Source organism: Miscanthus floridulus, chromosome 17 (assembly GCF_019320115.1).
Source record: "Miscanthus floridulus cultivar M001 chromosome 17, ASM1932011v1, whole genome shotgun sequence".
Taxonomy (NCBI): Eukaryota; Viridiplantae; Streptophyta; class Magnoliopsida; order Poales; family Poaceae; genus Miscanthus; species Miscanthus floridulus.
The window spans coordinates 79,931,365-79,944,013 of NC_089596.1; the positions used below are offsets into that span (position 1 = coordinate 79,931,365).

At 48.2% G+C, this 12,649-nt stretch overlaps 1 protein-coding gene across 1 annotated transcript; it reads left to right on the forward strand.

The window, feature by feature from the left end:
- Window positions 1-10,113: 10,113 nt before the first annotated feature.
- Window positions 10,114-12,341, forward strand: LOC136517534 (NAC domain-containing protein 48-like). The gene is made up of 3 exons (XM_066511124.1): window positions 10,114-10,445; window positions 10,564-10,841; window positions 11,510-12,341. The coding sequence occupies exons 1-3, from the start codon at window positions 10,250-10,252 to the stop codon at window positions 12,038-12,040; spliced, it is 1,005 nt and encodes a 334-aa protein (XP_066367221.1). The 5' UTR covers window positions 10,114-10,249; the 3' UTR covers window positions 12,041-12,341.
- Window positions 12,342-12,649: the final 308 nt, after the last annotated feature.

A 12,649-nucleotide genomic window follows, 5' to 3' on the forward strand; every position in this document is an offset into this window, starting at 1 on the left:
ACATCAATCATAAACTATCAATAACCTGCAAATATACTTAATTCTATCACCAAACATAGGTCTAGGGGTTTAAACTAATAAATTCCATGAGTTTTGGTGAATCTGTGTTTTCAGCAGGGTTTATCTAGAAAACCATCAAGGTGGACCTATTCGTCAAAGTAAATCAAGTTTGTCCACAACAAAACCGACATTGGAAGACTCTAGAACCATCCAGAAGGTAACCCACTGAAGATCAAGCCGAGGCGCTGACAGGGGGGCCGGCCGGCCCTACCCCTAGGCCAGCTGGCCTGTGGGCCCCATAGGTCAGGGTCTCCATCGTAGGTCAGTTTTCCACCGCCTTAAAGATTGCATCTATGCCATTTATTCAAGTCGGTTTGATCCGAGGGTCTAGAATTGATGCTACCCCCTATATATACGGCCCTGTACCCCTCTCCCTGAGACCATTCTGAAACCCTAATTCATATCCTCCTTATTAGGATCAGAGCTAGCTCTCAAAAGAAGATTAGTCCTCTATAGGATCTAGTCTTGTAAATAGAAATAGTGAGCTAGAGAGTGAGGGAAGAGTTTGGAGGGAGTATCGGCCTATCGGTGCTACCTCTACGACTTGTACTTTGGCGGATCTAGGCTTCTCCAAGTCTACATATGAGATACTTTTGATAATTTATTTCTGTTTAAAGTAAGTTTTGTGCTCTTTTGTTCATGGGTTCACAGTTTTTTGAGTGCTCTAGTCCTTGTTAGATCTCTGGATTAGAGTAGTAATTGTTACCATAAGCGTGGTGCTTAGGCTATCGGCTACCTGTGTTTACTCCCTACTTCTTAGTTGTGTAGTAGCAGCGGGAGGTGACAGCCCCATCTATCCTTTGTAGTCCACGCTGAATTGAGCAGGTTCTTAAATTAGTAGGACCATAGTCGCGTCGGTAGAGTTATCTATTAGCGGTGCTTTACCGTCTAAGCGGCATCCCAAAGTGAATACTAGAATCATAAGCCTTGCTTTGCATAGGGTCATAACCATAGGAATCCTTTCTACTCATACCTTATACCTTGATTGCTATCCCTAGACAAACTAGTTGTTAGACAACACACACGCGTTTCCTCATGGATACAATACTCGATAATACTTCGGGCAAAAACTACTTCAATACCCGTGCGCTTGCGGATTTTGTCTTTGTGTGCGACCATAGGTGTCAACAGGGTCCGCAGGTAAGTTTGCTTACTAGAAGTCAGAGCATCGGTGTTCTTGGCTCGTTTTCCCACACATAGACGTGTGCGGTTGGGATGCCATCCGTGCACTGGTTCCTACTTATATAAAGAAGGGGGAGGCATAAATGGGCATAATTTCATCTATGCACTCTTGAGCTTACCTCCCTTTCTTTAACTTTTTCAAGCACCTCCACCTCTATCCCTTTAGATCTAATTTGATGGAGAGCGTGGGGGAGCTCGAGGATGGAGATTTCTAGGCGAGCGGCGGCCGAGCACTATCCACCTATCTGCCCTGCCTTCGTTGGGTAAGTGCTTCGACTGACCTGGATTGGGTGAACTTGGGGTTTCATATTTCTTCTCATCAGGTGTCTTTTTAGGCTTCCTGTGCTTGACGACGCGAGTCCTCCTCTTTCTCCTGAATCACCGGGCAGCACTGCTATGGTGGAAGCCATGGTTCCGCCGTTGGTCGTAGTGGTCGAGGATGAGGCGGGCCATCTTCGAGCGCAGTTGGAGGTTGTACAAGTGATGGTGGCGAAGTCGGAGCGGGAGGCCACCGCCACCGGGTGTCCCGCGCTGAGGCCAAGGTGTAGCTTCTTGGTAAGTTCTTGATGAGGTTTCATGTTCACCATTTTGGAGATGTCCTGCCTTGGTGAGCAGTTGCTCCTCTTGTGCTTTCCAGTCGCTCAGGAGCAACTAGCCGCTGCCCAAGGCAACGTGGCGAGGCTTCGTAAAGCCAACGCCGTCTTGGCCGAGCAGGTGATGGGGGCGAAGCGTGACCGTGACGCTGCCATGGCTGACTCATCCACTATAGCGATTAAGGTAGGTCAATACTAGGACCTCCATGCTACCTTATTAGAGGCATGCAGAGGTTTTATTGACATGCTCTCGCTGGTGGGGTGAGTGTGGAGGACCATTTCGAGAATGTATTGAGGCGATTTAGGGAAGTGACTCATCACGCGGTTCATCGTGGGGCCACGCTAGCGCTGGCGGCTGCTACCCTCTGGAGCGGTGAGGACCTTCGTGACATGGCGATCAGGTTTCCATCGGTGGAAAGGCCCGATGATGTCGGTGCACTGGCCGTGGAGTTCAGGGGTGCGGTAGGTGCCATTGCCGAATCTAAGAGAGTAGCAGATGTAATCCGCTCTTCTCCTTATGATGTATAAGTTGCATTAGCCTTGAAATGAAGACTTTTGCAGTTCGTGTTTTGTGTTCTCTTGAGTAGTTGCTTCATGGCTCACGTAGTATTGGTTGTAGCCCTCGGATCTTCGTAATAGGTTAGTCGTAACGTATCATGGTGATTGATAGGAGCCTAATAGATGCTCTACCCGATCGTGGTATACTCTAGAAAGATTTTGATCGAGTAGCTCTCGAGTGCCTCGGCAAATCAGTGTGACTTGCTGGGGTGCTTAGTTTAAGCCCAAGGACATACCAATTGACCCTTTTGATGTAGTCTACTATCTTTATGATGGGTTGGTGGTCGCACCACCCATGAATTATGCCCTAGTATAAGGCTGTTTTTTACGCGTAGAAACATCGCAATAAGTCAACATTCTAGGCGTTTGTGTAGACTTCACCTTTCATGTTTGCCAGCTTGTATGTTCTCGACCTTAGCACTTTGGCCATGACAAACGGTCCTTCCCAAGGAGGTGAAAACTTATTTTCCCCCTTAGTAGATTGTACCTGGAGCAAGACCAGATCACCTTGCACGAAGTTTAGTGGCCAAACATGCTTACTATGGTACTGGCAAAGCTGCTATTGATATTTTGCAGAGTGAACAAGTGTTGTTTCGCGATGCTCGTCGAGCCTATCGAGGGAATCCTATAAGGCTTCCTCTGCTGTGTCCTCATCATAGGCATGGACTCAAGGAGAGGAGTACCAATCTCCTCAGGTAATACCTCATCTGCACCGTAGATGAGAAAGAAGGGAGTGAACCCCATCAGCCTAGTAGGATGGTTCGTAAGCCCCCACAGAACCGGTTGAAGCTCCCGGACCCATCTATCCTTGACCTTCTTAAGTTTTCTAAAGATTTGAGGTTTAAGGCCCCAAAGGATGCATCTGTTCGCTCTCTCTACATGTCCGTTAGTCTGAGGGTGGGCCACTATGGCCCATCTTATGTTGATCTATTGTTCACCATAGAAGTTGACAAACACGCTTCTCGTGAATTGGGTTCCATTGTCAGTGATGATCGTGTTCGATCATGACCCCATACCAGTGTATGACCTCCTTGATGAACTTGACTGCTGCCTCCGAGCTGGCTATGGCTATGGCTTTAGCCTCGGTCCACTTGGTAAACTTGTCAACCATGACGAACAAGTGATCAAAGCCCCCAGGGGGTAGGCGGGAGTTTCCCGATGAGGTTGAGTCCCCAAATGGCAAAGGGCTAGGTGATTGGATTGTTTGGAGTTCTTGAGAGGGAACGTGCTTTTGTTTGGCAAAGAAATGGCATCCCTCACAAGTTCTCACAATGTGTTGCGCGTCTTTAACTGAGGTAGGCCAGTAAAACCCTTATTGAAATGCCTTACCCACCAAAGTATTTGGCGCTGCATGGTGGCCGCAAACCCCCGAGTAGATATCTTGCAAGAGGTTTATCCCATCTTCCGTGGGTATGCACCATTGTAGGATTCCGCTCGTGCTTCTGTGATGGATTTCATCATCTCTCATAACATAGAATTTAGCTCTCCGACATACTCGATCAGCTTCGTCCCTATTAATAGGAAGGATGCCGTGTCGTAGATAGTCGATGAGTTCTTATGCCTAGTCTGGGTTAGAGCCTACGGCCCTGGTGATGATAAGCATGCTCGGCTTAGGGGAGAGTTGAGTCTCAACTTCCCAGTGAGCCAAAGGTCTTGTGAGCTCATTGAGGAACACGCCACCTAGGGGCATGTCTCGGGTTGAGCCAATCCTAGCAGGGTTGTCAGCCTCCTCGTTATCCCTTCAAGGGATATGGCATAGTTTGAGTTTGTCGATCTTTGACTCAAGTTTTTTGACCTCAACATAGTAAGCTTCCATCTTGTGGTTGCGGCACGCTGAGACCATCATTACTTGCCCAACGACAAGTTCAAAGTCACCCGAGGCAACAAGTTTCCTTACCCCAAGGGTGATAGCGGTGCGTAGCCCATGGAGGAGGGCCTCATACTCTGCTATGTTGTTGGTAGCACCCTCTAAATTTAAATGGAGCACATACCTCATTCGGTTCTCGCTGGGGGAGACCAAGATGACTCCCGCTCCTGCTCCTTACAGCATCAAAGAGCCATCGAAGCACATATTCCAATACTCCAGGTCGGCTACAGTGGGGTCGATGTGTGCTTCTGTCCACTCGATAATGAAATCCACCAAGACCTAGGATTTTATGGTTGTTTGTGGCGCATACGTGATGTCGTATGCCATAAGTTCTAGAGCCCATTTGGCAATCCATCCGGTGGCGTCCTAATTATTGATGATCTCTCCTAGTGGGAAGGAGGTGACCACAGTAATCTGGTGCACATCGAAGTAGTGAACTAGCTTCTTCTTTGCCAAGTTCACCACATATAGTATCTTCTAGATGTGCGTGTAGCGAGTTTTGGTCTTGGCCAGTATTTGGTTGAGAAAGTATACCGGTCGCTGAATGGTTTGAATGTGGCCTTCTTTCTTCCTCTCGACAACTATAGCCATGTTGATCACCTGAGTAGTAGCTGCAATGTATAGGAGTAGGGGTTCCTCTTCATTGGGAGCCACTAACATAGGGGGCTTGGTGAGGAAGTCCTTGATATCGTCGAAGGCCTTTTGAGCCTCCGGGGTCTATCACTTGTCTGGCATCTTGTGCAAGAGTTTATAGAGGGGGAGTCCTCTCTCGCCCAGCCTAGAGATGAACTAGCTTAAGGAAGCCAGACATCCCATGAGTTTCTTGGTGTCTCTTAATGCTCGAGGAGGTCTCATATCGAGGATGGCCTTAACCTTCATCGGATTGGTCTCAATCCCATGAGCCGATATGATGTAGCCGAGCAGTTTGTTGGATTGTACCTCGAAGGTACATTGCTATGGGTTGAGCTTGATCTTGAACTTTTGGAGGTTGTTAAAGGTCTCTAAAAGGTCTCGGATAAGGTCCCTAGCCTTTGACGACTTCATGACGATGTCATCGATGTAAGCCTTGACATTTCTACTGATTTGCTCGTGGAGGCAACACTTCATGCAGTGCTAGTAAGTAGCCCCCATGTTCTTTAGCCCAAACAACATGGTGATGTAGCAGTATGCTCCGATTGGGGTGATGAACAAAGTAGCTAGTTGGTTAGATTCTTTCATCTGGATCTAAAGATATCTGGATTAAGCGATGAGGAAGCAGAGTAGCTCTAATCCTATGGTGGAGCCAATGATCTGATCTATATGGAGCAAGGGATAAGGATCCTTGGGACATGCCATGTTAAGGCCCATATAGTTGACACATATTCTTCATTTGTTGTTCTTTTTGGGATCAGGATGGGGTTTGCAAGCTAGTCTGGATGCAGGACCTCCCTGATGAAGCCCACATCAAAGAGCTTGGCTATCTCTTCCTCTATAGCTCTACACCATTTGTCATCAAACAGTCTCAAGTGTTGCTTGATCGGCTTAGCATCGGCCCAGATTCTCAGGGAATGCTAGGCGATTTCTCTTAGAATCCCAGGCATGTCTGAGGGTTTCTAGACGAAGATATCCCAATAGTCAACCAGGAATTTGGTGAGTTCATCGTGTTGTGCCTGGTTCAGGATCCTCCCAATGTTCGTGGTCTTGCTTGAGTCAGTCTTCTCCAAGTGGACCTTCCTCGAGTACTCTCCAGGTTGGTCCTGAGGGCGTGAATTGTGTTGGTGAGAGCCTCTTTTCTTTGGGAGGTGAAGATTGAAAATCGAGGCACGACGGCGCTTGCGTCGAAGCCCCCGAGTCCTGATTCTGCATGAGGACGTAGTCTAGCTCGCGCTACGCCAGATCCAAATTTTGGACCATGTTCTTGATAGCGAGTAGTTCGCATTGGTAGGCATTTTCAAGGTCTCTAGAGATGATGATAACACCATTAGGACCGTCATCTTTATCTTTAGGTACGCGTAATGAGCCATAGCCATGAATTTGACGAAACACGGCATGCCGAGTACGGTATGAAAAGTGTCGTGGAAATTCACGTCCTCGAAGGAGAGTATCTCCTAGCGATAGTTTGCTGCCTCACCAAACATGACCTGTAGATCTATGATGCCGAGGGGCATCACCTGTCTCCCTGGCACTATTTCGGTGATCAGGCCCCTCGGTGGGCGCAGTTTGTCCGTGCCAATCTTTAGTCTTTCGAAAGTGCCCCAATATATCAGATTGGAATCACTTCCTCCGTCCATGAAGATCTTAGTGGCGCGGATAGTCTCGAGAATTGCGCTAACAACCAGGGGAAACCTGCCGACATCAACCGAGAGTTCGGGCTGGTCACTTTCGTCGAAAGTGATCGGGTGCTTAGACCAAGGTAACCAGGCCGTTGCTGCGGGTACCATGACATGAGCCTCCCGAACAGTAGGCATGCATCCCGAATCCGACCGAATCCTAGTATGGGCACAAATAGCATAACTTGTTTGAGGGTTTGTTTCGAGTGTCCCTTGTGCCATCGACTATCCCCTTGAGGGGTGCCCCATGGGAGAGTCGCCCACAGCAGCTATCACACGGTACATCTTACAGTCTTTGGAGAGATGAGCCACCGGGTACCCATGATTCTGGCACGGGAGATTCATGGCGTAGCCAAGATTTACCCGATAGCTCAGCTTTTGGCTTCGCTTGACACTTAGCTGGTTGGTTCCATGATTTGTCTTTGATATTCGAGGTGCCCCGGCCCTGTTAGGGTCGACCATGAGAGACAGGAAGAGTTCCCAAGCATGTGCCATCGCCACACTCTTGAGCCTGTCAAAGAATCCAGGCAGAACAACGTCTAGCGACGGTGGTAGATGTGTATTATCTAGGTAGTATGATTCTCACCAGATTGTGCGTGCGGTGTCGAGGAGGTACTCCTAACAAAATTGAGAGAAAGTGGACTCAGCATAGCGACTTACGTGACGTGCCAGCTGAAGTGGCCCTGCCTTGATCGCGTCTCCGACCTTGGTGAGGTAGAGTTGGTCAGGCGATGTCGATATCGAAGCCCACGTGTGAATCTTGAGGTTGCCACGCCATGGGTTTCCTGGTCGCACGAAGGTGGCGGCGCCACAGCCGTCCTTCTCTGATCGCTTCTTGATCAGACCCTTACTCGACCTGCGTAAAATAGCCATCCAAAATAGAAAAAACAAATCTGAACGTGAAAGGCCCCTACCTGGCGCGCCAACTGTCGGGTTGTTTTGCTCCGACAATATCTAACAACGTGATCACGTAGGTGGAATCGGATGGTAGCACACGAGACACAGAATTTATGCTAGTTCAAGGCGCGATGCGTGCTAATCCCTACTCCAGTGGTGCGGCTGCTCTTGTATTCGTATGCTCAATTACAGGGGCTGTTGCTCCTAGCTACGTAGTAGATTGGAATGTGTTGAAGATGGATCCCGAGCCCGAGGTCCCTACCCTCCTTTATATAGGCAGGAGGGGTAGGGTTACAGAGAAGACGATCGGGCTAATAGATTGTTTCCTAGTTTGTTACACGATATGCGCAACAGACTGATCATAGCTATCGTCCAGATACGTCCGCCTTGGTTTGCCTTGATCCCCACGTTGGTCAATGGCGCAGGCGCTCGCGGGCCTCCCCTCTGACGACTGTTGGGCTGATAGCTGGTCGATGGTCATATATACGGGCGGTGCAAGTACCCCTGGCCCATATCTCTGACACTATGTTATTTGTCCCTATTCAATACTCAGGTGATTTTTTTACTATAAATCACTTGATTTGCTACCAGCTACATATTTGTGTGAGATCTATTGACTACTGTCAAATAACTTGGGTATACAAAGGCCTCATATTCGTCATCATGCTGATGAGTATAGCCAGCTGAGGATTGTCGTAAATTCGCATGAATGATTGATTGTTGTTTTGATGGCGATGGAGATGTTCCATATAAATTCATAGCTTCTAGTAGTAGTTAGGTTCGAATGTTGTAATGTTGCTTGGGAATTTCATAAAGATCTATATGAAAATCCCTTTGCTGCCTTTCAAGCTTATGGATTTTCAATCTGTTTTACGCTTGTTTTTTTTTTATTTTCCCTATCATATTTTATTGTGTTTTTCCATTGCATAGAAATTGATATCTTCTAATAGTAGTTAGGTTCGATTGATGCAAAGCTGTTCGTTATTTTCATAACGATCTATATGAAAATCCCTTTGTTTTGATTCAAGCATCTATATTTGTAATCTTTACATGTTTCTTTTAAATTTCCATCTCATCTGTTTCTTTGACGTTGATTTCCATACAGTACTGCAAAGTTGGTCGCTATTTTCATAAAGATCCATAAATCTCCTTTGTTTTGCATCATACATTTGTATTTGGAATATGTAAATGCGTCTTTTAATTTTTCATTTCAACTATTCCTTTGATTTTGATTTCCATAGAAATTCATTGCTTATATAATAGTAGTAGTTAGACTGTTGCATGTTCATAGAGATCCATAAGAAAATTGATTTGTTTTACACCATGTATTTGAATTTATATTATATGTTTAAAGTTTCTTTCTCTTATTTTTCTTTGTATTTGTTATCCAAACTTTTAGTTCTTTCTAATTGTTTATGTTTTTTGTTTATTGACTATTGAGTATTGTCGCATCTGTTCTTTTATTTATGATTTACGATATTTCTGTTATATTTAGGTAAGAACTCTTAGTGATCCAAGCTTAGATATATTTAGGAACTTGGTGTGGTGGGGGAGGGTGGGCGACAGAATTCGTGTGAATCTAAACTTTCTTTCACTTGATTTTTGTTTTCAGGTTTATTTGAGTGATATGGCCTCATTCGGACTTTGTTGTTATTTCACATTTGTGTGATTTTTGGATCTGTCTAGGTTACTTTTGGTTGTTTTGGCCCCCTTCTATCAACTGAATTTTTCATATACACTTACACTACCTTATAGCTATATTTACACTGTCTTATTACTATATTTACAATGATATCTTTAGTGTAATTTAATGGACACAGTGGTGTAATTTGGGGATAACACAAATATATGCCAATTTTTCAGAAAAATTTACAAACTATTTTTTTGGATTGCAGATATTAGAGAAATATATGTCCAATTGTTCACAAATTTCAAAACAAATTACAAATTATTTACATATTCCAGTGGGACCCACCCTTCCCTTCCGTCTTCCGTGAGTGAATGAACCAGGCAACATACGAGACTCAGTTCGCCGCGCTCACCCACGTCGTCGTCGGCCACCGATGAGAGACCACGACGTCGCTGCGCTCGCGCTTGCCGTGGTCGCGTGCTCCGAGGTCGGCCGCGCCTGCTGCCTTGCCGGTCCTCGCTGGCCATGCCGCCTCGCCTGCTCGTCGCCCAGGCCGCGCGCGCGCCCGCCATGGCCGTCCACGCCAGGTCAGACGGCCCAAAATTGGTTGTTGGGAGAAGCCAAATCAACCGGTTGAGGTTTAGTAATTTTGTAATTTTTTCTCTTAGATTGCTTGAGTGATTAGAGGGGATGGATTACGCAGGTTCTAAACATTTTGTTTATTTTTGCTATGAATTTAGTTTACTTACCCTTTGATTTCACTTTTTTTTAGAAAACTTTGATTTCGCTTATTTGGGAAATCTAGCTTCGGACCTCACTTTCCACGCGCAGCACTTGGCCCTGCGCGCCCCCGTCCAAGCGCTGTGTCGTCAGCACTGACTGAAGCCCTGAGGCGCCCGATGCCCACCACGTGTCAGCCTTGACGGTCGCCATCGCTCGGCGCCGCACAGCCGCCCCACGCTCTGCTATATAAGGCGTGCGTGCAGCACGGCGCATTGTTTCATGCCTTTCGCGAGCTAGAGAAAGGGGTCGAATCGGCGGCTGATTTGACTTCGCTCGCTATTCGAGCTGTGAAAGTGATCCGAGCAGTCACGGTTTCGGAAGCGGCGGGTCGGCCGGAGCCGGAGGAGAAACGTAACCAAGTCGAGGAGATATGAGCGGCGGCGGGGGAGGCCGAACGCCGGCGGCGCAGTCGCAGGAGCTGCAGCTGCCGCCGGGGTTCCGGTTCCACCCGACCGACGAGGAGCTGGTGATGCACTACCTCTGCCGGCGCTGCGCCGGGCTGCCCATCTCCGTGCCCATCATCGCCGAGATCGATCTCTACAAGTACGACCCCTGGCAGCTCCCAAGTACGTATCGTCCGCCGCCGCTCCATGCATACGCAATACAGTTCGTTCCAAGTTTCTTAGCTCGCCTGTACCTGAAATCCTGAATCCTGATTGGTAGTGCTGTCTTTGGTTTGTGCAGGGATGGCGTTGTACGGAGAGAAGGAGTGGTACTTCTTCTCCCCGCGGGACCGCAAGTACCCGAACGGGTCGCGGCCGAACCGCGCCGCCGGCGCCGGGTACTGGAAGGCCACCGGTGCAGACAAGCCGGTGGGCACGCCGAGGCCCGTGGCCATCAAGAAGGCGCTCGTCTTCTACGCCGGCAAGGCGCCCAAGGGCGACAAGACCAACTGGATCATGCATGAGTACCGCCTCGCCGACGTCGACCGCACCGCCCGCAACAAGAACAACAGCCTCAGGGTACGTTCAGTGTCACAGTCCCGATATTGTTTGCTAGTAATATCTCTTGTCCCGTCACTAGTCACTGCCGTATCAAAAAAAAAGTTGAGATAAGAACGTAATCATCGACACGTATGGATCACAAAGAATAATTAGCAATCGAATTATTACTAGCTAGCTAGGCGAGGCGCGAAAAGAGATGGCGAGACCCATTTCTGCAAGTGTGAACCCCCTCGAGATGCTGCGGCGTGCGTCATCTCCCTCAGCCGCCAATTAGACCGTCTACAACAGCAACTCCATCCAAACTTAAAATGGATAGCAGATATCTAAAATTAACCTTTAACAGAGTATCTATACGGGGATCTATCTTGAGTTGTCTGAGGAACACAACCCAAATATAGATATTCTCTCTCCTAAAAATTCATTTATAGAAAATGTTTTCTTTTAGATCTCGTTGTCGGAGAAGATGTCGAATAGTTATTAAACCTTTTACATCTAAAGGACGAATGTTTGTTCTATTGGTTTTGGGAGCTACGACAGCGATCGGATACGGTCGAAAACGACGCATCAATAATGCCTATGGATTTCACCGTTAAAAAAATAGTATAATTGTTCTTCCTTTTTGATGGATTGGGCGGTATGGGCATGATTAACAAATTGTTTTTCCTTTCGGTTTTCTGCTGTCGCAGTTGGATGATTGGGTGCTGTGCCGAATCTACAACAAGAAAGGCGTGCCGGAGAAGCCGACCGGGGCCGAGGCGAGCAGCCAAGGCGCGCAGGGGTCCATGGGCTCGCCGCCGGAGCAGAAGCCGTCCCTGCTGCCGCCTCCGACGTCCGCGGCCGCGGCCGGGACGGGGTACTACGCGCCGCCGCCGTTCTCGGAGCTGGAGGCGTACTGCGAGGTCCGGCCGTCGGACTCGATGCCCCGGGCGCACGGCGCGGACTCGAGCTGCTCGGGCCAGGGCCACGCGCTGGCCGCCACGTCGTCGTCGTGCGGCGGCGGCGAGCGGCCTGAGGTGCAGAGCCAGCCCAAGATCGCCGAGTGGGAGCGCACGTTCGCCGCCGGCGGCGCCGGCGCCGGCCCGGGGATCAACCCGGCCGGCTCCATGCTGGGGCTTGGCGGGCATCAGCTCGGACCGGCGGCCGCGGTGGGGGTGGGGCTGCCCGCCGGCGACCCGCTGCTCCAGGACATCCTCACGTACTGGGGCAAGCCGTACTGAGGAAGGACGGTGGCTAGCCGTAATTGTCGTCATCGGGATGACTGGGCCGAACCGCCGGCGATGAGGCCGTGTCGAGCCCTGATCGTGGAGCAGGACTACACGACCATTCCTTGCTGCTACTGATACGAGAGTTGAAATAAGCTGTGTATATGCGATTAATTTGGACATTTGGAGCTGGGACTGCGTACTCCCTCAAAGTAATTTTGAAGGTGGACATAGACGGAGACGGAGGGAGTACTTATATTAGTAGTAGTAGTATATATATTGGAGTATATATGTTTTGCTTATATATGGAGTAATATAATATTTATATCTATATAATTGGTATGTCCCAAGATATCGCTCTATCAATCCACTTATCAGCTAGAATCTACAGTATTTTTTTTCATAACAAAACAGTTTTAGCTAATTTATCAGTCGGCTTTAATATCAGCCGAACAGACCCTGCATTGGTATGGTATGAATGCAGGGTATTGGTATGGACGTATGGACACAACTGCATGTCTGCATTCAGATAGATATTTTCTCAGCGTCATGTTTTGGATTTATGTGAAGCTACACTGGGGTTCTACTGGTCCAGTACATACCTTATTTCTATAAACGTAGAAC